General features: G+C 36.1%; 1 protein-coding gene across 1 annotated transcript in view; it reads right to left on the reverse strand.

Moving 5' to 3' along the window:
• The window catches only part of LOC129744394 (chloride channel protein 2-like), an 88,468-nt gene that overhangs the window by 38,724 nt on the left and 23,375 nt on the right, over positions 1–26,369 (reverse strand). Inside the window, 9 exon segments of the mRNA XM_055736903.1 lie at positions 538–1,107; positions 1,750–1,849; positions 1,920–3,257; positions 3,322–3,556; positions 3,630–3,731; positions 3,797–4,161; positions 4,163–4,428; positions 22,906–23,071; positions 23,454–23,561. Of these exon segments, the coding sequence (XP_055592878.1) occupies positions 839–1,107; positions 1,750–1,849; positions 1,920–3,257; positions 3,322–3,556; positions 3,630–3,731; positions 3,797–4,161; positions 4,163–4,428; positions 22,906–23,071; positions 23,454–23,561 (2,949 nt within the window). The 3' untranslated portion in view covers positions 538–838.

Raw genomic sequence — 26,369 nt, forward strand, 5'->3', positions numbered from 1 at the left:
TACGTAAGTCATTTATTTCACTAAACTATTAAAACCCTCTGAACTAAAAGAAATCATGAACAATGTGGCAATTAATTTGGGAATTTATCTTTGTAATTTTATCATTGAAGGAATTTATTAACGCCACCGAATAAACGTACGTATTGTCAAATAAAGGCCGGTTTTAACAAATCGGAAAATTCTATTCCTCAGTCTGTCGCTCACGCAACACAGACTTTTTCATATTGATTATTCCCAACACCAATTGCTTCATCCAAAAACAGTTAACTTTTGCTTGATTTGTCCGTTGAACAATTTAAAATATTTTTGTCAAGAAAATTTAGACGATTTTCAATCATTCATATTCCAACAAGCAACACACATGATGGTACTATTTTCTTGTTCAACTGTCTTGTACTTAAAACACTATAATATTGGTGATAAATGGTTAATGCATATAAATAGTTAGGTACGATTTTAGGTAAAATTTCTAGCAAATTGTTAGTGCTAAAGTGGAAAAAAAACCCTAACAGGCAACAAACATGCACAAACAAGTACCTCTTTTGAATGCTTTCGATGGCGAAATTCCTTCGACGGTTGATGATTGTGAGAAACAGTTTTGAGTAAGTGTGAAAAGTGTTTCACTATGTGGGTGTGTATTGTGAATGTGTCTTCCTTCCTTTTCACACAGTTTATTCTCCATTTAGCACGAACACAAACAAACACAGAAACCCACACGTTAGAACGCCTTCCATACTAAAGTATCATCTACTGGTAGTGGGGTGATGACGATGGATATTCGAAACGTTGGACAAAGTGGACTTTTTTGTAAAGTTGTTCCCACACACAAACACACAGGCTAATGATTGATGCCACCATTGTTGTTGTTGTTATTGCTATTGTTTGTGTGTCCACCATTGTTGTTATTACTGTTGCTGGTAGTGGTTGTGTTGTTGGTTTCGTTTGTGCTTGTGTACTTGGTTGTGTGTTCTAGCTCGATATCGGAACAGTTGTCCGAGTTGGACAGGGCACTGTCCATGGAGGTGATCGTGGTATTTACTTTCTTATCGCTGTAGCTGTCTTTCGGCAGGAGCGGATCCTCCGCTGAGGCACTGATTATTTCTGCTTCTGGAAGAAGGGATAAAAGGTAGGTTAGTTCCAATATCTTAGAGAGTCAGAAAGTTTGAATCTTTTTTGATGAGATAGATGAAGGCAAATTTGTGTCGACACGTCATAAATGTCTGAAATTAGGCCGTTTTTTTTTCGTTAATTGTTCTTATTAAGGAAAAACGTCAAAACCTGAAAATTTAGCCGTAAAGAATGTTCTGGTATTTCCCACATTTTGTTTTGTCTTCGGATAGTTGGTTTGGAAGAGACTGGAACTAGAAGACGCTATGATCTGATTGGTCATTTTTGTAACATTTGAAGTTTTGTAAAAGTTGAAAAAAAAACTTTTATGTCGGTTTTATAGAAGGTTATACAGCCCTGTCGTACTAAGAAATGTTGTTTCTGACGTATATCTTCTAGAAGTGTTTAATTGTCAATTGTGTTAAGCGTCGAGCGATATTTTAGATAACTGCAGCCCGCCGAGTACCGGGAAGCCTCAGATGGCGTGTCAATTCCAATCTCCCCAAGTCGGTTCAAAACAAAACAAATCTAAAAAACACGTCCGTGTGTAGGGGTGCGGTTCAAATGTGGTGAATTTATTTCGATCCATTCGAAAAGAGACCCGCCGTTTCAGGTCGCCGGAGGCATCTCTTCGGCACCTACCTTTCTGGGCCGCCTTGGCCCGCGCTTCCTCTTCCTGCTTCTGCTTGACCGATTCCGGCGTGAGGGTGCCACTGTTGACGTTCTCGATGGCCGTCCGGAGCTGTGGATTTTTTTAAAAAGATTAATAAAGAAGGGGTCTTTTTGGGGCGTTTAGAAATCATGAGGAATACCTCTTTGAGGGCAACGACACCAACCAGCTGGCCGACGTTGGTCACGTAGGCATGGTTGATGCCCACCATCGAGAACAGCGAATGGACCTTGAGGATCGAGGTTCGTTCGACGAGCTGGAATGGTGCCGGATCGATGTGTAAACCCTCGACGTCGATTGGTTTGTTCATTTCTTCCAGCTCCCACGCTTTCTGGTCCTCGGGAGACATGTCGATGACCCGTTCCCGGGGCAGTTGTACCTTCTTCGAGATTCCTGGGGTGAGTGGGACTCCGTCTGTGCCGGTGATGCTGGGCGTTCCGATCGATCCGACCTCGGGATCCGGGGTGACGTCCTGTAGGGTGGCTGACTTTTTGAAGATGATGTCGAATGCCGACCGGATTCGACTCTCCGTCCCGGTGATTGTTGTGTATGGCGTCTGGACGGGACTGTGCAGTGACAGAGGCGTGAAGCCCTTGAGGGTGAATGAGTTGGTCTTTTTGAGGATGGATTTTTTCGGTTGACTACCGAAAACGGGACTGTAGGCCGAGGTAGATTCTTTCTTTGCCTGAGGAGGTAACATTTCGTTGTTGGCACGTTCGCGAAGCTTCAGAATGTCCGGCGCCGGGCTGACCTCAAATCGAGATGGCCGGCGGGTTCGTTGCAACTCTTCTGCTTCCCGTTTAAGTCTTTCTTGCTCTTCGCGAGCCTTCTCTTCTGCTTCCTTCAGCCACTTGGCAGCCACTTCCAGCCGCTTTTCGCGACCAATATGTTTGTCGATTATTTTGATCAGTTCATATCGCTGAACACTTCCCAGCAGTGTCTTGTTATCCGGACTGTCCACTATTGGCAAACTTCGAAGGCCTTTGTTAGCTTTCAAGATATTCTTTAGCTGCTGGTACGAGATTCCCTTCCAGATGAATTTAACATCCCTCACCATAAAATCCTCCACGTAGATGTTGTACATTCCGGACCCACTTGGCAACAAATCCGGCAGATAGGGTAGCTTCTTGATCAATATGATACTGTCGTACATCGAAGGTTGAAGGAGGGCAGCGACCGCATTCGAAACCAGCGACGCTATCATCACCGGGACGATGTGCGTAATTTGACCGGTCATTTCGAACACAATCACACCCACCGATACGGTATGGGTGACAGCACCGGAAAATGCCGCCGCTCCAACTACTGAGTACCCGCCAGGGATGATCGCCGCCAGATGGCCTCCGTAACGAACTCCGTACGGGAACCACAGGTGCATCGCTTCACCCACCAGACGACCGAAGGCCGCGCCTATTTTGAACACCGGGATGAAGATACCCGACGGGACCGGAATGGTTGAGGCCACAATCGAAAAGAAGAACTGAAAATTTATTAATTATTTTAAAAAAAATTTCAATATGATCAAAACCCCTTAAGTCTCTTACTGTAAACAGAAGGTAGATGGTGAGGTTGGCGAAAACATCGGTGTAAGCCGTCCGCCAGTTGGACACCACGGCAGCCTGTTCGACCGTTAGCTCGTGCTTGGTCCAGGTGAAGTTGGAGAACAGCTGCAGGACCTGTTCGTGGGTACTCAACTCCCCGGCAATGAACTGCCCGAAGCCCAACGGGAAGGACAACGTCGCCACGATCAGCGACACGATTCCCGGATACAGGAAGCGGCTGTTGGCCAACGGATGTAGATCAAATGAAATTGTTTGAAACTTTTCCAAGCTTGATGGTTGTCAAAACTTACTTCTTCTGAAGGAATTTGTTCATCCGTTTGTTCGATCGCATGAACAGTACGTATTTTCGGTGTACCCACACATACGATGCACCTCCTAGGCCACTTATCAATCTACAATAAAAACAACTCACTTAAAATTCTCCCGAAAAAAAAACCAACCACATCAACCAACTCACCCGATCAGGGCAAACACAAACAGTTCCTGGGGATCGAAGGGGAAGTCGGCGGTGAAGCTGGTGGCAAACAGGGCCGTCACGGTGTCGGCCTTCTGGAACCACACGGCTAGCAACCGGAAGACCGTGGCGCCGCAGACGGCCGCGAAGAAACCTCGCCAGTAGTTTCGTACCGCGAAGTACGTCGTCGTTACCTCAATACTGAACAGCACCCCGCCGACCGGGGCCGCAAAGCAAGCGCCCACTCCGACGGCACAGGCCGCGGCCAACATTTCCGTATTCCGGCTTTCGTTCTCGTAGATCGATTGGAATGACGTGATGATTTTACTTAGCAACTGCGATACTATACTAGCTATATGTACAAAGGGGGCCTTCCTTGCCGAGGGGCATTCCGGAGCCGAGGGTTGCCGTCAGGCCGATCACCTTGGCCACCAGCGTTTTGAAGGTGAGATACTCCTTGAGGGCCACCCCCCGCAGGATGGTTTTCATCTCCGGGATGCCGGAACCGATGCTCTGCGGTGCCACCAGGTGGACGAAGCCGGCCGAGAACAGGATCAGGCACACCGGCAGCGACACCCAGGCCAGGTACTGGGCCACCGGGTGGTTTGTGAGATCTCGGTAGAGCCATACTCGTGCTGGTGAAGGGGTGCGGACAGAATATAAAAACGTGTTTTATAATCTCCATTTAAACAATGGATTATGAAAACATTCATGTATTTGGCTATAAAGATATCATTGTCCAGCTAAGGAATTTTTTTAACAATTATCAAAATCTTAAGAATATGTTACCATCGTGGGAATTAAAAGTATCACAATTTAACCACACATATTTCAAATCCTTTTAAAGCTATGATTTGAACCTTTCCAGCCGTAAATTATCAAAATTATCACAGAAATTGATAAAAGAACTTGTCCAAACAATCCCAAAGTGTATTCCAGTGCTCTTCAAGCAATGAGCCTACAAATTGCTCCAAACTTCTACGGAAGTATATCAAGCTTTATTAAAAAAAAAGAACAGTTCGCACTTCTTTTTTATTATATTCTTTTTTTTTTAGATATTTGCCAATATTTCAGAATTTAGGGTTTTACTTGCAACTACTCTGACAATCCAAAATGAAATTATAAATCGATATCAGCTGTTCTATTATCACAATATAGTGTTGTATACTTAATTCTGAGCTCAAATAACTATTTTTCATGCTCTTAAGATGTCTCTAAAGTTTAATTAATGATCAATGAAGTGCAGATCTGGAAGAAATAATCAACTATGCTTTTTCTAACAATCACCACGTCTATATCGCATCGCTCGCATGGAAAGAAGGGATCTTGAAAAAATGTCATCTTTTGGGGATTGGCGGAAAATTAGGCAAATTTGTACGTACAATTTGTTTTATCTGATTGTTTATTTCGTGTCATCATGGAAACATCATATTCTTCAGTTAAAAAAGAAGAAAATGTGGTTCCGCAGGAGTTCGTACTCGCTGTCACATTTTTTTTATAGCAATGAACACTATATTCAAAAACAAAGGGATTACCCTCTTATAGTAAATGCAGACGACATTTTGATTCTTGTAACGAGTCGTAATATCAAAGTTAATAGAAGGAAGCTACAAACAGTTGTGAGTAAGCTATCAGAATGGGCCAAATCTATCTGTTTTACGATGGCTCCAGAGAAATGTCTCAGGAGCCACTTTTGCCTTGAAAATCATATTACCGGGAAGCTTAAAATTACCTAAAATCCTAGGCACAACCTTTGACAGACGTTTCAACTTTGACTCACATTGAACAAAGGATAAACAGTAAATAAAAAGCCGCGTACGTCTTATTGAAATGATAAGTAATATCGTATTGTATCCAACCGCCACACTATTTCAAATGTTGGGAATAGCGTAGTCACCAGCAAGGTTCTTTATGGACTAGAAATTACTTCATTCCTGAAAAAAAATTCTTTATTAGACCCAACCTATAACCATACGACATACTAGCGGACTGCTTTCAAGTTCCAGCGCCATAGTAGTTACACAGAAATCGGGGTCCTTCTATTCCAGCTGCTTTGCCTAAATAAGCAAGCTATAAATATAGCTGAAAAGACGATCAAAAATGTATCCCTCTACAGTGTTGAGAAAGAGAAGAAAATATACTGAACAAAATAAAAAAAATAGAAAATATACTGAACTTTATTCATGGTCATAGAAACGGAGGGGAGTTCTGGGGGTTTTCTCACTTGTTCATCGAAATGAAAGTCTGAAAATTAAATTTTGAATAAAATTAAACCCATTCCGGAGGTTCTGATTCCATAATTGGTGTAATAAAAATTGTTTTTTTTATTTTCGTATTTCGGATTCTGTATCCAGCTGAGGGTTCTTGATTTTCAGTACGAATAATCATAAGAAATTAGAAATGAAAAGCTGCGTTGAAATCCTGGTTCAAATTTGGTTTTACATTTCATATAAAATTTCGATCATGTTTATCGAGATCATATACATTTTCAATATTTGGATAATAGTTTTCTAATATACTAAAAGAAAAATTTTGTTTTAAATTCAAATTCGAAGTTCTTAAACTTAATTCTTACATAAAATTCAAAAATTTTAAGCTTTGAAATAGCAATCCAAAATTGAAAAGGTAGGTTCAGATCTTTGTAAATTCATAATTTAATTCTGATTTACAATACAGATTAAAAATAAAAATTTATAAATAGGGAATTTAGATTTAACATGAACTAGAAAATTTTAATAAAAGATTCATAAATGAGGACTCTTAAACTTGGCTCATAAAATTCTGATCTGGAATAAGATTCGGAAATCGTATTTTTTGTACATTTCAAAAATCGCATGGAAATTCTGGTACAGATTCAAAGCATTATGTTCGAATTCAGGTTTAAAATTCAGATTCAGCATGCAGATTCAATATTAAGAAAAAGGTTTAGCTTATACATAAATTTTCAATCAACATAAATAGTTGAAAAATTCAAGAGATCATGAACTTCACACACTGCGGACCAAATATGAGATATCTCGTTTTTCGCTTGCCAACAGTGTACTTAACGAAAAATAACTCGAATGGACTGAATTTGAGTGTTGAATTTTATTCGAACAAAATTGAACACAACATTTGCCTTAACTTATAAATGCTAAATTTTTAAAATTTAGTCCAGCGGTTTCTGAGATATAGAATGTTGATTTTCGATGATTCTCGTCATAGATTTCTTCGCGGTCATTGATGTGTAAGATTGCTTGTCCATTTAATTTCCAAATTTAAATTTTTAAAACAAAATTAGCTTGTAAACACAATTCAACTGAAAAACATAATTAAAATGTAGAGTTCACGTTCTTTGTTTCATCTAAAAAACCCTAATTTTATTTAAAAAAAATTATCGTCAGAATTTTCATTAAGGGATTGATTCTTTATAAAAAAATATTTGCTGTTAAACAAAATTTTATATTTTCCCTGTGTATTGTTTAAAAATATTAATTAAATTATTATATTATAACATAATATTAAATTTGATTTATTTTTATCAAAGGTTAAAATCTTCAAATTTTGCAAAATAGTTTGGAACATTGAGCTTGTTTGATTTGATTAGAGAATAAGTTATTGTTAGGGAAGGAAGACTCTCCTAAAAAAGCTCAATTTAAGCGCAAATCAATCAAGTTTTACTCTTAAACAAATTCAAAGATTTTAATTACCGATGGAAGCGAATTTAGCTCACCTTTTAGGTTTAGGACCAATTTTCTTAAGTACGATTTAATACGACAACTTTTAATCTCATTGTACTTAAAAATGAATAATCATAAAACTACAAACATAACTTGCTTTCAAACTCCCGAGATCGACAAATTCAGTGGCGGAAATTTTTCCTTGCTGACTTTCAGGGGAATGCTCCAGATAGGATAAAATTTGTTTAAGGGATAAATTCACCCACAAGTAGATGATTAGGCAGGCCAAATTGTATATTTGAAAAATGTGAATTTGACTGTTGAAAGGAGATAAAAGTTTGGAGATAGCTTTGTCGTTTATGCAGTTATACTCCGCCCCGTGAGATTCTAGCCCTAGCTAGCTGGCTTCTGCTACACCTGGAATATGTTGTTATGGTACCAGAAGAATAATTTTGATTTATTTGAATAAAGTTTTAATCCACCAAGCTACCCACAGTTTCGTCCCATCGAAAGATATTGGGCAATATTTAGTCAAACTTAAATTTAAAAACGGTGGCAAATTAATCAAATCATTGACTGATATGGCAAAGTGGTAAAAAAAATAACCAATGCGTCAGAATTTGATGGGAGATATTCGACGAAAAATTTGAAAATAATTTTTCCATAATGAAGCAGCAATTTGTTTTAGGTATTTTTTTCTAAAAGCTAATCAAGAATCCTACAAAAACTACATTTTTACCAAATTTATACTTTGTTTCCTTATGGAGAAATCCGAGATTGTAACTTTCAAACAGAAACACAAACAAGTAGGTGCTTTTTTCTGAGCCTTTGCTAATTTTTTATTAAGGTTGTTGTCTTTATGTTGATGTTTTTACACAAGGTTGTAACATTACATAAATTTTTATGAAAAATGCGGATTTTTTCTAAATATTGCTTCTGAGATTGAATCATTTTGATTCCTCCAAAACTCTAAAAACCAATTTCACAGACAACCTTTATTCCTTATGTACATAAGAACGCTGCAAACTTCATATGGAAATTTTAAATTTACAAACTTTTGCACCTCCCACGATTTTGTACAGAAATTTATATAGGAAAACAAATATGAATTAATTGATTTTCATTACCCATCCAGTCGATAGAATTTTAATATTCAATTATGGAAAAAAAATTTTTTTCATTCAAAAATTACAACAGATGTACTGGAAGTTCGGAAAACTATAACCTTTGATGATTAACATTTCTTGATTATTCATATGAACAAATCACAAACCTAACAGGTACCCTTGAAAAAATAATCGATGTTGTCCAAAAAAAAAGTTTTTTATTTATGCGTCTTTGACCGCTTATTTGAAAGTTATTTTACTGTAAGACGAAAAAAAATCACAAAAAAACCTTTTTCGTGTTTATATCTTTAAACAGTTCAAAATGACTGATAACACATCAGAATTATCCTCAAACAAACCAATGAAACATGAACCTGATTGAGAAATTATGATTTTCTTTACAGAAATCCCTTAAAATTGTAACCGAGTAAGCTGAGTAGGCTGCGGCCGTGAACGACGGGTGTGATTTTTTTTCGCTGCCAATTTTAACTCATGGAGAAAAACTCATTTTTTCTTGTCATTTGTGCTGAAAATTTGTTCAAATGTTAGAGATTCTCAATCTTTTTTCAAGAACGCCCGGAACGATTACCACGACGTTAACAGCAGACATAGTGTCCTCTGCAACCAATGCAATCAGCAGTGTTCGGCACAAAAGCGCTAATCCGCTATTCGCTAGTTAGTCCGCTAACTTTTCGTTAGCGGATTAATTTTGCCGCTAAGTTTTGAGTGATCTAGAGAATTAAAAAGTTCCGCTATTTTTTGGTTCCGCTAATTGAAGATCGCTAACTTTATTTGTATCAACCTCCCGAATTATAAGTGACAAAATAAACTTTTTGTCATTAACCAAGTTAAGGTGACATTGGGCATCAGTCTCATTGCTTAATTAGACTAGTTGGAGGATTGGGTACTCGAGTTAGAGAAAAGATGTAATTAGTGTCATTTCTCTCTCTTCTAGCACTTTTTTTTCGCAACAGAAAAAGATAACAATAAAAGGTACTAAACAATACAAAACTATTTTTAACATCCATTCATCAACATTTGTCTTCAAATGGTTAGGATATTTACTTTTCACAATACAATGTTTAAGAAATTTTACAGATCAGTTCATATAAAAATAAGATAACATAATCATTGTAGCATTCGTTTTCAGTTCAAATAGAAATTGTAGGTATATATGTTTACGTTTGCCAATGCTCCTGCAAGTTTGAAAAAGGGGAGAACAGTTTAAAGGTTTTAAATTATGAGAATGTAAAATAATTCAAAAAACAACAAAAAGAAATAAATTGCACAAAAGATTGTTTGCAACGAAATTGCATACTATCTACTTTGCACAAAGCAGATAAATTGAGTTAATTTTTAACCTTAATTTAAATAAAAAAAAGAGATATCTCCCATCTTTCTACATTCTGTTCTTTTTCTCTTGTAATTGTTCGAAAATTCGTTTTTTTTTTAAATAGTAGAACACAGAGAGTTGTTGAAATTCTCATCTTTGACAGTTTTTGTTTTGCTCATATAATTGTATGAAAATTCGATCAATTTATCTAATTTTAAATGAAATACTTGAAACATTATTTATTCCCCCTTGAGGAGTTGGAAAAATCGAGAATTTGATATTTGTTCCGGCCTCTATGTTGTTCAACAGTTAGCGATTAGCGATTAGCGCTTTAAGCTTAAAGCGATAACTTTTTCGGCACATTTAGCGTATTTTATTAGCAATCGCTAACTTTGAATGAGCTAGCGATCTAATTAGCGACGCTATTTTTTCAGTTAGCGATGCCGAACACTGGCAATCAGTATCAGCAATGCTTCGGGAAGTAACATCAACGCATCACAACAGGCCAGTTATTATTAGCTGACCAAAAGGGCTAGCTACAACAGCCCTCGAATTCCTGATCAAGCCATTGGCTTAATTGGCTAGCAGAGCAGAATTACGAAGAACCTCGGGTCGACTTTGACGAGTGGGTGACACTAATCAAGAAATCCAAAATACCGTGTAGTGTGTATCCGAAGAGGTGGTCGGCCAACAGGAAATGCTACTGCGGGATGTCTTGGGGCTCGAAGATCGTACGTGGTGAACCGGGTGGTCACTAGCCACAAATCCTTTCACACGTTGGCCAACCCCCGGTAAGTGCAAGAAGTGCGATTGTTGGCAACTGGGGGATTTGGCTGCAGGCTTGCCCATTCCTGTCTTTTAAATATTCCCGGAAATTAACCCTTTCAACATGTATCCTTTTCAAATGAAAAAGAGGTAAGATGTAAAAAGTGTTTTTTTTTCATATGTTCAAAATAGCTTAACTCTATTATGGGGTTCAGCGGGGGGGTTGGACAGGACATCAAACGATCGGAAGACTGATATACAATGGATTGTGGGTTCAAGCCAGCCGGAGTATCTCGAAAAATTTAGAATCATGAGAAGAGACTTAAGAACCTTTTTAGAATTCTTTATTTGTTTCGAACAGTTGGAAGGGAGTGAGATGAGTCAAACATGTCCCAAGCCAGTGGTAACGGACCCCTTGGTTGTGCTGCAATTATTGTTGATGAGTTAAGCATGAACAATATTTGAATATGCGATCGAGACTTCCCGTACCGCCTCAGGTTGAAAGACCTATCAGCCACTGGTGGGTTTTTATACATACATACATACATACAGAAATCCCTTAAAATTGTAACCTTTAAGGGAGATAAGGGCATAACGAGCCCCCAGGGCATAATAAGCACTCCTCTTTTCTATAAAAGTACGAATTTTCTTAAATAAATTTTCATGAGGATTTATTTCGTAATTCCTATAGTATTATTTTTTCACAAAGAAGGAATCTCCTAATCATCTTTACATAGATATTTAAAAAAAACTAGCTAGGTTCTCAAATGACGAAAATATTATAAGTTTTGATCACCACGAAATAAGCTATTATGATCTTTTAATCATCTTGATCTACATATAATATACGCACTGCAATATGATGTACACATTTTTTTAATCAATTTTCAATTTTCACTTGAATAAATTTTAAAACACGTTTTTACTTAAAATGGTTAGCATGGGGCGAACAGAGCACTATTAATCGGGGCAAGATGAGCGTTTTCTGCCGGGGAATCTAGCAGAGAATTCAACTCGATGTAGTTAACTGAATTATAACTACAGCTTGACTAGTTTACATCTGACGATGTGGCCTATTGGTAAGGTGTCGGAGAGGTAATCAGTAGACTATAGTTCGATTTCTGTTCGAGGTGATTTTTTCCATTTATCAATCATGATCGATTTTTTGGATTGTTACATTATACGGCTTGTAGCATCATCTGCCAAACAAAACACCAGAAACATAATGTATGAGCGTGTGTGAATTGTTTGTGTTCTACAAACAGACCTAGATTATTTTGTTATTACTTTGTTTGATGAATCTACGACTCACCTGACTTAATCGAGTTGAATTCGCTGCTAGATTCCCCGGCAGAAAAGATCAATAGTGCTTATACTGCTCCAGAGGGGGTTCTCATAATGTCCCTACCAAGGTTCTTATATTAGAAGGTTTGCTGACTTTTGCAGTAAGTAGGCGAGGAGAGCGCGGAGAGGTTGGTGGAGCTCGTTATCTTTGTGTACAAACATGATTTTTTTTTTGGTAAGGCAAGCTCAATCTACCTTTCAAAACTGGTTTTCAGTATCCTCAAGTCATATTCCATTATCCACCGATCGGCATTCGAATTGTTACATTGATTCCATATAGCAGTTAAATTAAAATTAGGAAAGACACAATTTTTTTCTCCTGTGTGTGTGATTCTAAACTACATTTTATACGTAACAATCTTTATATTTAATCCTTCAGTTTTACACTGCAATTTGTAGGAAAACTCATTCATAACAATTAACAGCACCTCTCCTAACTAACTGCCCGGGAACGTCCGGCGTGTTTCAGGCAGGACATAAGTCTCCCTCGACGGGCAACGGAATGATGCTGTGCATTTTATGTATCCTCGATGGGCCTCTTACTCATGACTCAGCCAAAACTTAGCCATGATTTAGCGTTCTTCTTCAGCCGGAACATGCTCCGGACCATAGCGTTCCGGATATGGTGGCACAATATATCCAAAAATGTTCATACAGTTCGTGTACGTACAGCATCGAGAAATCGTTTTCTGCAATCGGATATGATCTGTATTTAGAATTAGAATCGAAGGAAATAGAAATGAGAAGCATGGTTCAAGATTTAGTATTTTCAGATCGGTGCGTACCTGGCTCAATAGTTCTATAAACATCGTATTCCGGATGTTCTGCTCCAACAATCGTGAAAAAAATCACTTTTAATGTTTCAGTGACTTCACTTTTGTACCGGAAAATTGATTACTTTGATGATAAACAAAAGCGACGAAGGAAAATTGTACATCCAACGCAATGTAAACAAACGCAACGTACCCATGGTAGCCAATTTTGAAAACCAACATGGCTGATTAGGAAATTTCAAGGATCAGTACACCTACTATATACCCCCCTTGGTCCCTACAGTGAAGGAAAATGCATAGCCCTGTGTGACAGCATTGCCAGATTGCCCGGTTTCAACCGCGTTTGCCCGGATATTTGATACACAATTTGGAAACAGCCCGGCCCGATCCGGTTGCCCGGAATTCATTGAAAAAGGCCCGGATTCAGCCCGGATAGGTGCTGGAATAATTCTGGCAACCTTAGCTTAGCTTGACTACTCACATCCACCTTGAATCATCAAATCCGAAATGCTTTTCTAAGATAAAGATGCATGATTTCTTGCTGAGTTGAGTATTACAATGGGGGTTTTATAGAAACAGTTCCAAGAACAATAAATTATAGCATTTTGAATTCCACGATCGCTGGTGGGGCTCAGTAGAAAAAGTTTCTGATCGCCAATGGTTGCTACTCCGTGGTTGACCGAGGCCATCAATTCTATACAGATGTCGAAAGAATGGTGCTTGAGCTTGAGACAAGCAACAATATCAGTGCACAAAACTGATTCTCTCCCTCTTTATTCATCAATAACGGCACCGGCCACGTCCTAGTAGGCAATAGATAGATCGTATAAATAGAGAAAAGGATGAAAAACCTCTGCATCCTAGCAAGAAATGATATGTTTGAGAGAGTGGATTGAAGAAAATGATCCGGAAACACTTTTTATTAGTGTACTGAACTGACTGTTAAATAATTTTATGCAATGCTGCCTTGTAAAATTCCTAAAAATCAATGGTGGTAAGATTAAAAATCTTTAAATATCTATTTTTTCAAAAGCTCGCAAACAAACACCCTTTCTGGTGAGATCAAAGCCTTTAGAAGCGAACAGGTTGATTTATGTGAGAGTTTAACTTTTTTCCTTAGTATATGCATAGATTTTGTTGCAGAACAAAATGCTAGAAACCCTATCAAATGGTAAAGGTTTGCCTAGGAAATTGAATGAAGGCAAAATTTCATTAGTTATAATTTTATTAGTAACGTTAAAAAATTTAGCCAGCATCATTGTCCATCTTTCGACTTTACTTGTTGTTCGCCCTAAACACATTAGGGACCGCGATGTTATTTTTTTTTTGGACCGCGAAGAACTCTTAACCAAGAAACACAAAAATTCAGAAGGTGATTTGCATCCTTTATGATCAAGAAAACTCGTTAATACCGTCAAAATAGAGACTGATCAATGATACCCCAAGGTAGGGCCGTAGGAAGAGCCGACTCATGGGGGGGGGGGGGGGGGGGTGTTTTGGTGACTGATTTTTACCTATGATGTTTTGCCCAACAACGTAAGAAAAAAAAATATTTTTGTTACTATTCAGCTACATGAGTATTTATTTTTAATTTTTCATTAATAGTTTTTGTATTAAAACGTTACTTTAGAAAAAATGGGAGTTTCTCTAGCTGAAAGAAGTTGCTCTCGGTCGCGGGTTTGCAGTCGTGTCACGGAAAATTCGATTTTTCACAAATTTCGGATCGGTTGTGTGGTTATAAGTGGCCGTTATCGGATCGGAATAGTGTCCCGTTCAAATCCGTGGTTGGCTGGATTAACCTTTTAGCAGAAAAAGGTAAGTGAACGCAGATGCCACTTTACGTTGGCTCGATTCTACATGTCATGATGGCTGGTTTTCAAACATGGCGGAATCGGTAGACGATAATTTCGTGTTAAATTTCCCAACAGTTCGAGGTATGGTTTTGGAAGATTTAATCCGGTTGGATTCGATGGTCGGGTTGAAATAATTCGAAATTTAGTATTTAAAATCATTCGAATAATTGCCCTGGTGTTATTTTACGTTTTGCACTGTTTACGCAATCAATGGTATTGTTAAAAGCCTTGGGAGCGAGAAAACTCACCTCTTATTACACTTTAACAATACAATGATTAAATTCAAAATCACATGGCAAATGTTAAATTCTTTTTCTTTAAAAGGTAGGTATTTTAATTTTATGTAATGAGCTTTCATAAATTGCTCATTTTGTTTGTTTAGTTGAAAGGATGCCATGCGCAATCCCGATTAAACACCCTATTGATCTTTTCCTTTTTGTGATAAAATTTTCGTGTCAAAGATTTTTTGCTCTCGTGAAACAGTTTTATTAAATTCTACGTTAAATTCTATTAATTTAATAAAATTTCACCAATGTTTATGGTTAGGAGTACGTGAGCCTATCAGTTATAAACTATAGTTCGAAAAATCATATGGGCTTGTGTAGGCGAAATTTGTGTACTACCTCAAACTAAATTTTTTTCATGTCGTAAAAGAAATAATTTTATGTTATTCCAAAAGTGTTGTCTATGACCGGAAACAACAAATTACATAGTTGTCAATATTTGCACCAATGGCACAAAAACGTAGGAAAATTCGAATCACTTACGCAGGTCTTGTGGGTACTAGTTTTTGAATGCTGAATAACACGCTATGAAACTTTCCCTATAAGTTTTTTTGACAAACTAGTATGAAACATTTGTTTCGAAAATTAAAAAAAAAACGGACAATAAGCGCTGTTGTGGTTTAGTGGATAGGCTGGCGCGAGTCTGGTAACCCAGGCGTACTGTGTTCGATTACCGGTACCGGCAAGAAAAATTTTTGGGTTCAAATCCCATAAGTTGCCGACAGGTGAAGAAGTAGTGGCCAGTCTCGAACCCACCCTTGTCCTTCCTCCAACTGGTATCAGGAGGAGTTTATTATCTTGAACTGCATTCTGTCCGTATCCAGCCGGAATGGATATACCATCATGTCACCATCTACCGCCCAGTTAAGCGGTTTTTCAACTTCAAACATGTGTAATAAAAAAACGACGGCAGATTTTTATTCGCTTTCTTTTCCAATACATCTCAAAACTGCTCTACTTTCAATTAAAAATTTAGTGGAATGCGAAAAATGTGCGCTTTTTGGCGATTGAGGGCTTGCGAGGCCAATCGAAGCGGTTTGTTTGTTTTCCTGAACTTTTGTAATGATTGGAAATTGTTAATGACTATCCGCGAAGTGTTCAGGGAAGTCTTATTATTCCGTTAGTTTTAAAATTTAAGTCAAGGAGCATTTGAATCAGTTTTTGCAAATCCGGAAAAAAAATTGTATCGGATCGTTAATTCAAAATCATGTTGTGCTGTCGTCGTCTTGGTTTTGTGGTGCCTGTTTTGTCATGCTTGCTAACCGGCTTGCCTTGATGGGATGCAGTTTGCTGTTCGGTTGCCTTTGCGCATCCAAAGCTAAGTATTTTGTTTAAATGATTTTTTCCACATTCGAAAAATCCCAGGAAGATTATCTTGGTAAGCATTTGTTTAGGTTTTCAATATTCAGAGTTAAAATGCTATTTAAATGAATATCTTACTTAATAAAAGAAAGTACACATACGACGAAGATATCATATAGATGACAATATAATGTTCTATTTTTTTTTTACCTCAATAATATTCTTCGAATTTGAAGTTGTGATTTTTGATTGGTAAACCCAATAATTGCTGATTTTATGAAACTATTTTCCAGTCATCAGTTTTAAACAAGGTTGAATAGCATACGCATACGAATAATGTTATGTAAAAAAAGAAATGTTGATCCTTGCAGACTATTGAAAGGTAAAATAAATTGATGAAAAACTTCTTCTTTTCACCACTAAACTTTTCGAAACCGTTCATTTTGAAAAGTTTAGTGATAGCACTAATCATTATTCCCTATTCTTTCAAATTTCGTTTCAAGAGCGAGAAAAGGCGCTATAACCAAGATCAAAGATCAGAGATGATGGGGCACAGAAAATCTAAACTCTTAATGGCATTGATTATTATTTGAAAACCTATTTAACTGAATGTAAATTTTAGAATCTTTAAAATTACCGAAAAAAAAAAGATTTATTTTACATAGTTTTGATTTTCTGTGCACAAAAACCTCATTTCCAGCCACTGAAGACGGTAACTCCAGTAACCAACACCAAGGAGCACATTAAATTTTAGCTATGTGCTCCCAACGTTAACGAAATTGTATTTTTATAACCATGGAAACGTATGGTACTGTTGTCCACGTTTCTTCCTCCCTGTGTTCCAGTTGTCTCTGCGTCCAATACAGCACAGTGGGCCCGGCCTTGTAAAGATGAGTCGTAAATGTACTTTTACGGCTCACCGGGATGCAGACAAGTTCTGGCTGTGTATGTATCATAAGCATAAGCATAAGCATAAAACGTTACTTTAGAAAAAATGGTCCTTATCCTAAAGGGTGAGCTATTTTTTTTTATGAAACTTTAGAAACAAAATATGGAATTTGCTTACATCGAAAGTTAAAATTTAGGAATTTATTTAAGAGTCTGGTATGTCGAAGCATAAAATAAGTTCTTTTCAAGCTAGCCTTCCATTTAATGAAAAAAGTACTCTCTGCTCAAATCATACAAGCCCGATCTTCCAAACTCTTTTGCCATTTCCAAGAATTTAACCTTTGAAGAAAATAAATAAATATTTTCAAAAAAAAAAAACAGTAAGTGATAGAAAATTTTCGGATCAAATTGGCTCGATGCAAACTTGAACTAAATTTATGATTTCAGTTTGAAATTCAGCTTTAAAAACTTCAATATCAATAATGTTAATCAAAACACCGAGATAATATAGAGTTTTGTGCAGATTTTTTAGGTGAAGATCAGATTCCTGTTTTTTAACAGGAAATATTTTTCATAAGGAATCAATTCCATAATGAAGATCCTATGGGTAATTTTTTTAAATATAATTTGGGATATTTTGCATAAAACAAAGCATAGAAAATACACTCAAATTCTACTTTATATCTGTTATTTCCGCTGAATTGTGTGTACAAACTTCTTCTGATTAAAAAAAAATTAATATGGAAATTTACAAGCAAATTTTTATGTTCATGTTCTCTTGAATTCCTTTACAATTTTATGTTGATTGAAAAACTCGTTCACTGATTCCTGAATTTTAAATCTGAATACTGAATCTGAATTCAAAAATTGTACTGTTTCCGAATTTCTATACCATTTCTGAAATGTACAAAACATACGATTTCCGAATCTTAATTCCAAATCAGAAATTTATGAGCCAAGTTTAAGAGCCATTATTCATGAATCTTTTATTTAAATTCTACATATATCGCTGGTTTAATCTTAATTCATTTTTTCAATTATTTATTTTTTAACAGTGGTGTGAATCATAATTTAAATGTAAATTTCAAATAATGAATCTGAATCTGAGTTTTCAATTTTGGATCGCCACTCAGAAGTTTTTAATGTTTAAATTTTGTTTTAGAATAAAGTTTGAGAACTTCGATTTTAAATGTAGAACAAAATTTTTCTTTTTTTCATATTCGGAAAATTATTATCAAAACATTGAAAATGCAAATGATTTTCGAAAAACATGATTAAAATTTGATATGAAATGCCAAACCGAATCAGGATTTCAAAGCAGCTTTTCATTCCTAATTTCTTATGAGTATTCGAACTGAAAATCAAGAATCTTAAGCTTGATACAGAATCAGAAATAAAAAAATATGTAGAAATAAAATTTTGGTTATGGGACTATAGAATCAGAACCTTCAAAATGGGTTTAATTTAAAATTGAATATTAAGACCTGAATTTTTATGATAAGGTTGCCAGATTGTCCGACAAATAATATAAATATGCCCGAAAATTTAATATAAAATTTGGGGAAATCCGGTCTGACCCGGTTGCCCGGATTTCATTGAAAAAGCCGGGTTTGTTCTCATTCTCATTTTAAATCAATCATTTAAAAACAAATTGAGTTGAAAAATATTTTTTATTCATGCGTCAAAAATTTTTGAAGCAAGTTTTAAAAAAAATCAGGAAAGGTTTTTTCAAGTTTTTTTTTCATGATTTTTGATGAGCAATTCCTAAGTTTTGATCAAAATGGTCCGATATTGCCTGGATTTAGGTAGAAAATTTTGAAATCGAATACCCGGATATTGCCTGGTTTTTACATAAAACAGCTCGGATTTGTTCGGCTCGGATACGTGCTGAAAAAATTTTGACAACCTTAGTCTATGAACAAGTGAGAAAATGTTGAAAAACAGTAGCAAAAGTTTGAGCTTGGGATGGGTTTTTGAGGTTTTGGCATTTATTTTAGTCTACATTGTTTTTCTTGAGTATTTTTTTTTGCTCTATTATCATAATTTGATTATGGATTAAAAATTTTGAGTGTAGATTAGAATACCTCACTTGCATTTTTGGACCCTCATGGGGGGGGGGAGGGTTAAACCCCCAACCCCCTCCCCCCCTCCCGTTCCTACGGCCATGCCCCAAAGCATCAAAAGCTGAACAGAGACGAAATCGATTTTAAATCAAATTTGACGAAGTCTAATAAAATTTTGCAACCATATTTCACATTCATAGGAGTCCAGAACTGGTTTTAAAAATATGAAACATGCCACATTCCCGTTAACAGAAAAAACAGTCGAAAATATTGAAAACAAGGGATCAATCTTACCCGAGATTACGGTACTTGAAAAAATCAACTTACTGGCAATAGATGAAAATGTAGCACGTTCCAAATCTTTAAAGATCAGAAAAGCTAACACATTTTCTTAACTCGGGTTTTTGCATAAAGGTCAATAAAAAGGAATGGAAATGGTGTTGGATGTATTTTTTCTGGCAGCAAATTTCCCAAAAGTGAAAAAGTGGAAAAATAGGATTTCAAGTGAAATGGATCGGCCATTCTCAGGGAATTCGTAGAAGCGTCATTTGGCTGGTTTCCGGATACCGTTTCCCGAGTTAATTGGTCATCTTTGCTGTTTCTTAGAAGCTGACGGAGGACCTGAGTTTTAATAGTAATCGAGCACAGATAAATCGTTTCTATCGGGACGGAAGACACCAGTTGAAAACAGACCCTTTGGGTTTAAGGAACCAATCACAGAGTTCGACCGTTATGCCATTCATTGGCCGGAAAGGGCCGCAGGTGGACCCTCGTTAACAGCAAGCAAAATCCTAAGCTAAGTATTTATCTTTAAAAAGTTTTCAAAATTTGCTCTATCTCTCTTGTACTTTCCATCTAAATTAGTTTTTAATCGTTGGTTTCCAGTTGTTTAAGCGCTACAAAAAAGATCGAAATTTGAACCTTTTATACTTTGGTTTCAACAAATTCTGCATTTGTAGCTTTAATAGATACACAAAACTGAAGCATCCATTTTGACATAAATTTACATCGTAAACATAATGGATCGAAGCCAGAAACGCTTAAAGATATAAATTAAAACTGATTAAAAATTTAAATTTATGTCAATTAAGACGCACATATCTGTTGCATCGCATTTGTCACACATAAAATTAGATTTTGTGTGATATAATTTTGTGTCATATTGAATGCACAAAAAAGAAAGCATTGCTTGTGATGTAAAATTCAGTCGTCTTTGTGAATGAGGCTGCGATAAAAAATTAGTTATATAAATTATATCATGTGATTTTATTAGTCACACGATGCTCTTAATATTCCTAAAACATAATTTTGAAGTTTCGAAACACATTTTGTAAGCATTTAATACACACTTATTTTACGCTCACAATATTGTTTCTATAATAAAGTTGTTCTTTCGGCGGAGACAAACCATCCTTACCCTAACTGAACCGTACTAGTTACTCTACTAGTACCTTCACTCCCTTGGAACAGTCCGTTCAAAGGCAGTTTAAAGTTAGTAAACATGAGATTTGGATCAAGTTATGATGCGAGGTAGTTCGCTGCAAACGGGCTGTGCCATGCTACATAGGATGTAAGATTACATCATACATCATACATCATACAATATTGTTTCTATGATAAATCCATGTTTTGTTTTTTTTTGTGATTTTATGAACTGAATCCGAATCTTGTGTCTAAATGTATTAGAGATTATAAATTGACAAAGTTGTGTTTATTCAAACTACTACTCTCGATGAGTTTACTATCCTTATTTTAAATATCAGGAGACCAATTTTTTGCGGGCACTATGCATTAAAATTTTCACTCGAAATTAAAAGCAATAAGAAACAAGAATTTTTAGAGTCCCTTCATAGTTAATTATTGTCACCATTAAACTTAACATACTCAAGCCTTTCAATGAACTGAAAGCTTTCAATAGGAACTAATAGGAGTTAGGAAAATAATTTTTAAGGTTCGTAACACTAGTCAAAAGTGTCTCCCCAATCAATTCCTTCAACCCCTCTCCCAACCAAAATTGTTTTGCTAGGATGCAGAGGTAACCTCGGTCCTAAAGCATAAAATAGATCTTTCATCCTTTTCTCTTTCTTCCAATCTATCTATTGGCTACTAGGACGTGGCCGGCGCCGCGGCGTTGACGTTAAAAGAGAGAGCATCAGTTTTATGCAGTGTGAATGAGCTGCTAATCCCAAGCACCATTCATTTGACCTCTGATCAAAATTGATGGCCTCGGTCAATAACGGAGTAGCAACCATTGGCAATGTGGAACTTGTTCTACTGAGCCACGTCAGCGATCGTGGACCTCGAAGTGAGTGTTATCATAATATGTTTTTGGAACAAGCAATACGTACATTTTCTACAACCATGCACTTCGGGTTTTACGGTTTAAGGTGGATGTGAGTAGTTGATCAAGCTAAGCTAAGCTAAAGGTCAATAAAAAGGAATGATCTCACCCAGCATATATAGGTCCTTCTTCGACACCCTCTCGGTAAGCAACCAGGATTGTCCTTCTTTCAGACGGAATATCTTTCCAATGGCCGTTTGATTTCTATAAAATGTGTCCGCATATCACCGTTTTTCGAATAGCAATTTTGAACTTGCATTTTAGAGCTCTTGAAAATTTTTCTCACAAACAAAAAAAACAGTTCCGTCATCGACGGTCACAGCCTACCGAGTCTAAAAAAAAAACATAACCTGTGACAGTATTGCGTCGTAACTTGTATCCAAGGTGTGTATATATTCAGGAGGTGTTACCGAATATCGAATTGCCGATTCAGCCATTTTGGCTATGTAGGCTATGCAACTATGCGGAACTCATGAAGTTTGTTTACCACCAAACCACCGAAAAGCTGAGCAAAAAATAAACAAACTCATTGAGAGCTCCGCTCACTCCTCGCCTACTTACTGTGAAAGTCGGAGAACCTAGTGTATCAAAAGACCTTGCTTGTATTCATATTCAAGCTTTCAGATTCTACGCAAAATTGTCACACGTATGCTACGTGGCTAATATTTTAGCTTGTTGTGGAAAATGTTACTTTTTTGGGAGAACTATTCATTAAGTTTAAACTGTGAACGGTGGAATATGAATTGAGGCGAAAAACTGAAAAAAGTTCAAATTTCAACTGCGTTTTTCTCGAATGCAAGTTTTTCACATGGGACTATTTTGCTTGAAGCGGCTGTAATCTACTTAACAAATATTTTCAACAAAACATAAAAGAAATAAATTTTCAAATATTTTTTTTTTAATTTAAATGTTACATACTGTGCATACTTTGAATTTTTTTTTGAATGTTTTGTTATGTTTAGTTTTGCAAATTATTGAATGAAAATTCGGACCCTCATGGCTTCTTCAATTCAACTTCATGATCCTGTTTAACGACTGGAAGATAATTTCTTTAATTTCAAATCAGTCTAGAAAATTTGCGAACACATCCTCTGTGGTACTTATACTCAAGAAAAAACAATATTTAGGAGTTTTAGATTTTATTTATCTGAAGCTTTAATTGTGGAAATCAACTTGTTATTTTAGTTACATAACCGAAATAATTAATTTTGTCTCAAGTTCAGTATTGAAGAATGATAGTTTGATTTTGAATTATATAAAAAATAGTTTTTGTATTTAAAAACTCGTCTCATCTGCCCAAAAATATGTAAATTCAAATAAAAAATGTTAAACATAGGTTCAGTTCTCCATTTAGCCATATTCGATCGCAACTATTTACACACAATTGCCTCGATAACTTACAGTTGGTGCACATCGAGATGCCCTTATCCATCACGTAGGACAGCAGGGCCATGATGATGCCGAGCAGCGCCAGGAAGACCCAGTCCTCGCCGAGCCGGGCAAACGTGTTCCGCCAGAGCCATGAGGATGCTTTGAAAAATTTGTTATCCCGCACTCCCAACAGTTCCTGAAACGATTTCCATCTGGGTTTTATACATTTTCGTTTGTTTTTTTTTTTGTTTTTGTTGATCGAAGGGGTTTGGATTTTTGTATTTGTAGTTTTTTTTTTTTGGTTTGTTTGTTTGGATTTGGTTTGCAAACCGATCGTGGATGACAGTTTCGAGAATAGTTTGTTGGAAGCACACATTCGAAGAGGGTGGTGATGTAGATTGTTTATTTTTTGTTTATTTGAGGCAAAAAGCAAATCAAACGGGAAAAAAGAAAGAGATTAAACGTCACAATGTTGGCTGATTTTATGCTCCGTCTTAGTTTAGGTTTCATTTGAGAAAAGTTTGGTATTCCAAAGATGTTGGGGGTTTCGGAGAAATATTTGACAACCGAATACTTACTTTGTTTCTTTCTTTATCGTCTTTTTTTCGTCTTCGTTCAAGAAGCCTGAGTCTTCGCGCTTCATCTTTGGCGTATTCTCCTAGATCTTTGGTATAGCGGCCATACATCTGTAACACGAAGGGAAAGGACAAGAATTTTAATTCGGGGTTTTTTTTTGTCACGGCACGACATGCTAAATCATGCAGAAAGAATGCATCTACAATGCTTATTAGAAACATCCCAGTTAAGTATGCAGAAACATGCAGAAGCTAACCAGCTGTTAATAAGAGGGTTAAATTAAAAATCCTTCTTTACCTATGAAAACGCCAAAAACAAACCAACACCGAATTTTGTTTCCTTTCCATACCGGCAGCTGGCAGCACTGCCAACGCTCATCAGCACCAACAAACGACGGCAGTCGGGAGAGTAAACTACGACGATCGTCATCACGTGCTCGCTGTCAATTATTACAATCATTATCGTTTCTCGTACGGGGTAAACAAATTGGCCTCTTACATTTATATTTGCAACAGAACTAGCTTATTAAATAATGTGTCTCAACACCACCCCCACCCCACCTCTTCCCTGTTGCCAATCCCCCCGAGAGAAAGAGGAAAACAAATTCAAATCCCTCGGCTGATGCGGTGAATTGGATTGGATCTATTTTTAAAACGGTACCACTTTTTTGGACCATCCCGAAATAAAGTGTTCATAATTTTACCGAACCGTTTTCTTTTTTTGCCTGCAAACAAAATGTCATCGATGAGGACTAGGAGATAAGGGGGGAGGGGCTTCTGGTTAATCTCAAATTCGATTTCGATTCGTCATATAATGATCTAGCACACACCCAACCACATGAAATCGCCTCAATTGCTCCGGTTGTTGATGCTGGGGACTGAGCTGGCGAAATGTCTACGGGCGATTTCCTTTTCAATGTTGATCGATTGCCAAGGGTGACGAAGGCGAACGACGAAGACGATCGATGCCAATGAACTTCATATTTTGACGGGCGGATTACGGAATGTGATTCTGTTTTTTTTTGTTCTTTTGGTATTGGTTTTCCTTTCTCCGTTTTCCGTTGGTTGCGTCATCCGGAAGCATCCTGTGGTGAGCAGAGATTTTGCTGGGATAGGTCAATCCGGAGGCGTAATTTGTTATACAACCACAGGGTGAGATCGTTGTTGATGTTAGACTTACATCGACTAGAAGTTCTATTTTAGCAGGTTTACACTATCGTAAAAGGGATTACAGCATGATCAAATTGAAATCACATTGTTGTTTTGAGAGTGAGGAGTTGAATCCAGAAACGTCTACACCCATATTATTGCCACAATAATATTACAATGAAGAATAATGGGTTGGCTCTCTGGAGCCACCATCAAAATAGGAAAAAGTTAAGAAAGTGTGTTTGTTATGTCACAAGTCATTTTAATACCTTCAATTAATAATATTCAAATCAAGAATAGATAAACGTACTGATCATTTGTCTCATTCTACCTTAGAAAGATATTTCACAATCAATTTTGGGTTTTGTAACCAATCGGAACACTTTTTAAGCCGCGATACCACTAAGTTTGAAAATCCGCAAACACAAAACCTCATTCAATTAAAAAGGACTAGCTTCTGATGTTATTTTGTAATAATAATTGAGCAATTGTTATGAGAAGGTGCTTGCAAATAATATCGTCGAGATACCATTTATTTTTTACAAAAAATAAGAAAAATGTGTAAACAGTTCTCACATAGAAGAAATTCTAGAAGAGACCTTAATATAAATTCTACTTGCTTTTTTAGAAATCTCTGAAGGAAAAAGCCATAGTAAAATAAAATTTGAATTCATAGAAAATGTTTACCTTTTTGTTTACATTTTTTTGTGATACTAAAAAATTATAGATTCATAAATGCATAAATGCATAAATCACTCAATCACAAAATGTTCAATAAATTTTCAATCGTGAAAAATCAACGATATTTTTATTAAAAATGGCAGATTGTACAACATAAACAAAAATGAAACAACTGAGATAAATGACAAAACTTTCAAGAAATATCAAATTTTAAAATTGTGGAAATGGATGAAAACCGACTACATGAATAAAATTCACGAAAATGAAATAATCGCCGAAATAGTAAATTTGAACAAATTGACTAAATAAACGCTATAAATAATTAAAAAAATGGCCAAACCGTCGAAAATATCAAAATTAATATTATGGAGAAATTGACAAAAATGACAAAAAATTTAAAAAAATTGACAACATTGAAAATTGGGTTGATTTGACGGAAAATACAAAATGAAAAGAAAAATTATCAAGAATTAAATAAATTGACAAAAATGACAAAAATGACAAAAAATGACAAAAATGACAAAAATGACAAAAATGACAAAAAATGACAAAAATGACAAAAATGACAAAAATGACAAAAATGACAAAAATGACAAAAATGACAAAAATGACAAAAATGACAAAAATGACAAAAATGACAAAAATGACAAAAATGACAAAAATGACAAAAATGACAAAAATGACAAAAATGACAAAAATGACAAAAATGACAAAAATGACAAAAATGACAAAAATGACAAAAATGACAAAAGTGACAAAAGTGACAAAAGTGACAAAAATGACAAAAATGACAAAAATGACAAAAATGACAAAAATGACAAAAACGACAAAAATGACAAAAATGACAAAAATGACAAAAATGACAAAAATGACAAAAATGACAAAAATGACAAAAATGACAAAAATGACAAAAATGTCAATAATGACAAAAATGACAAAAATGACAAAAATGACAAAAATGGCAAAAATGACAAAAATGACAAAAATGACAAAAATGACAAAAATGACAAAAATAACAAAATTGACAAAATTGACAAAAATGACAAAAATGACAAAAATGACAAAAATGACAAAAATGACAAAAATGAC

Source organism: Uranotaenia lowii, chromosome 1 (genome assembly GCF_029784155.1).
Source record: "Uranotaenia lowii strain MFRU-FL chromosome 1, ASM2978415v1, whole genome shotgun sequence".
Taxonomy (NCBI): domain Eukaryota; kingdom Metazoa; phylum Arthropoda; class Insecta; order Diptera; family Culicidae; genus Uranotaenia; species Uranotaenia lowii.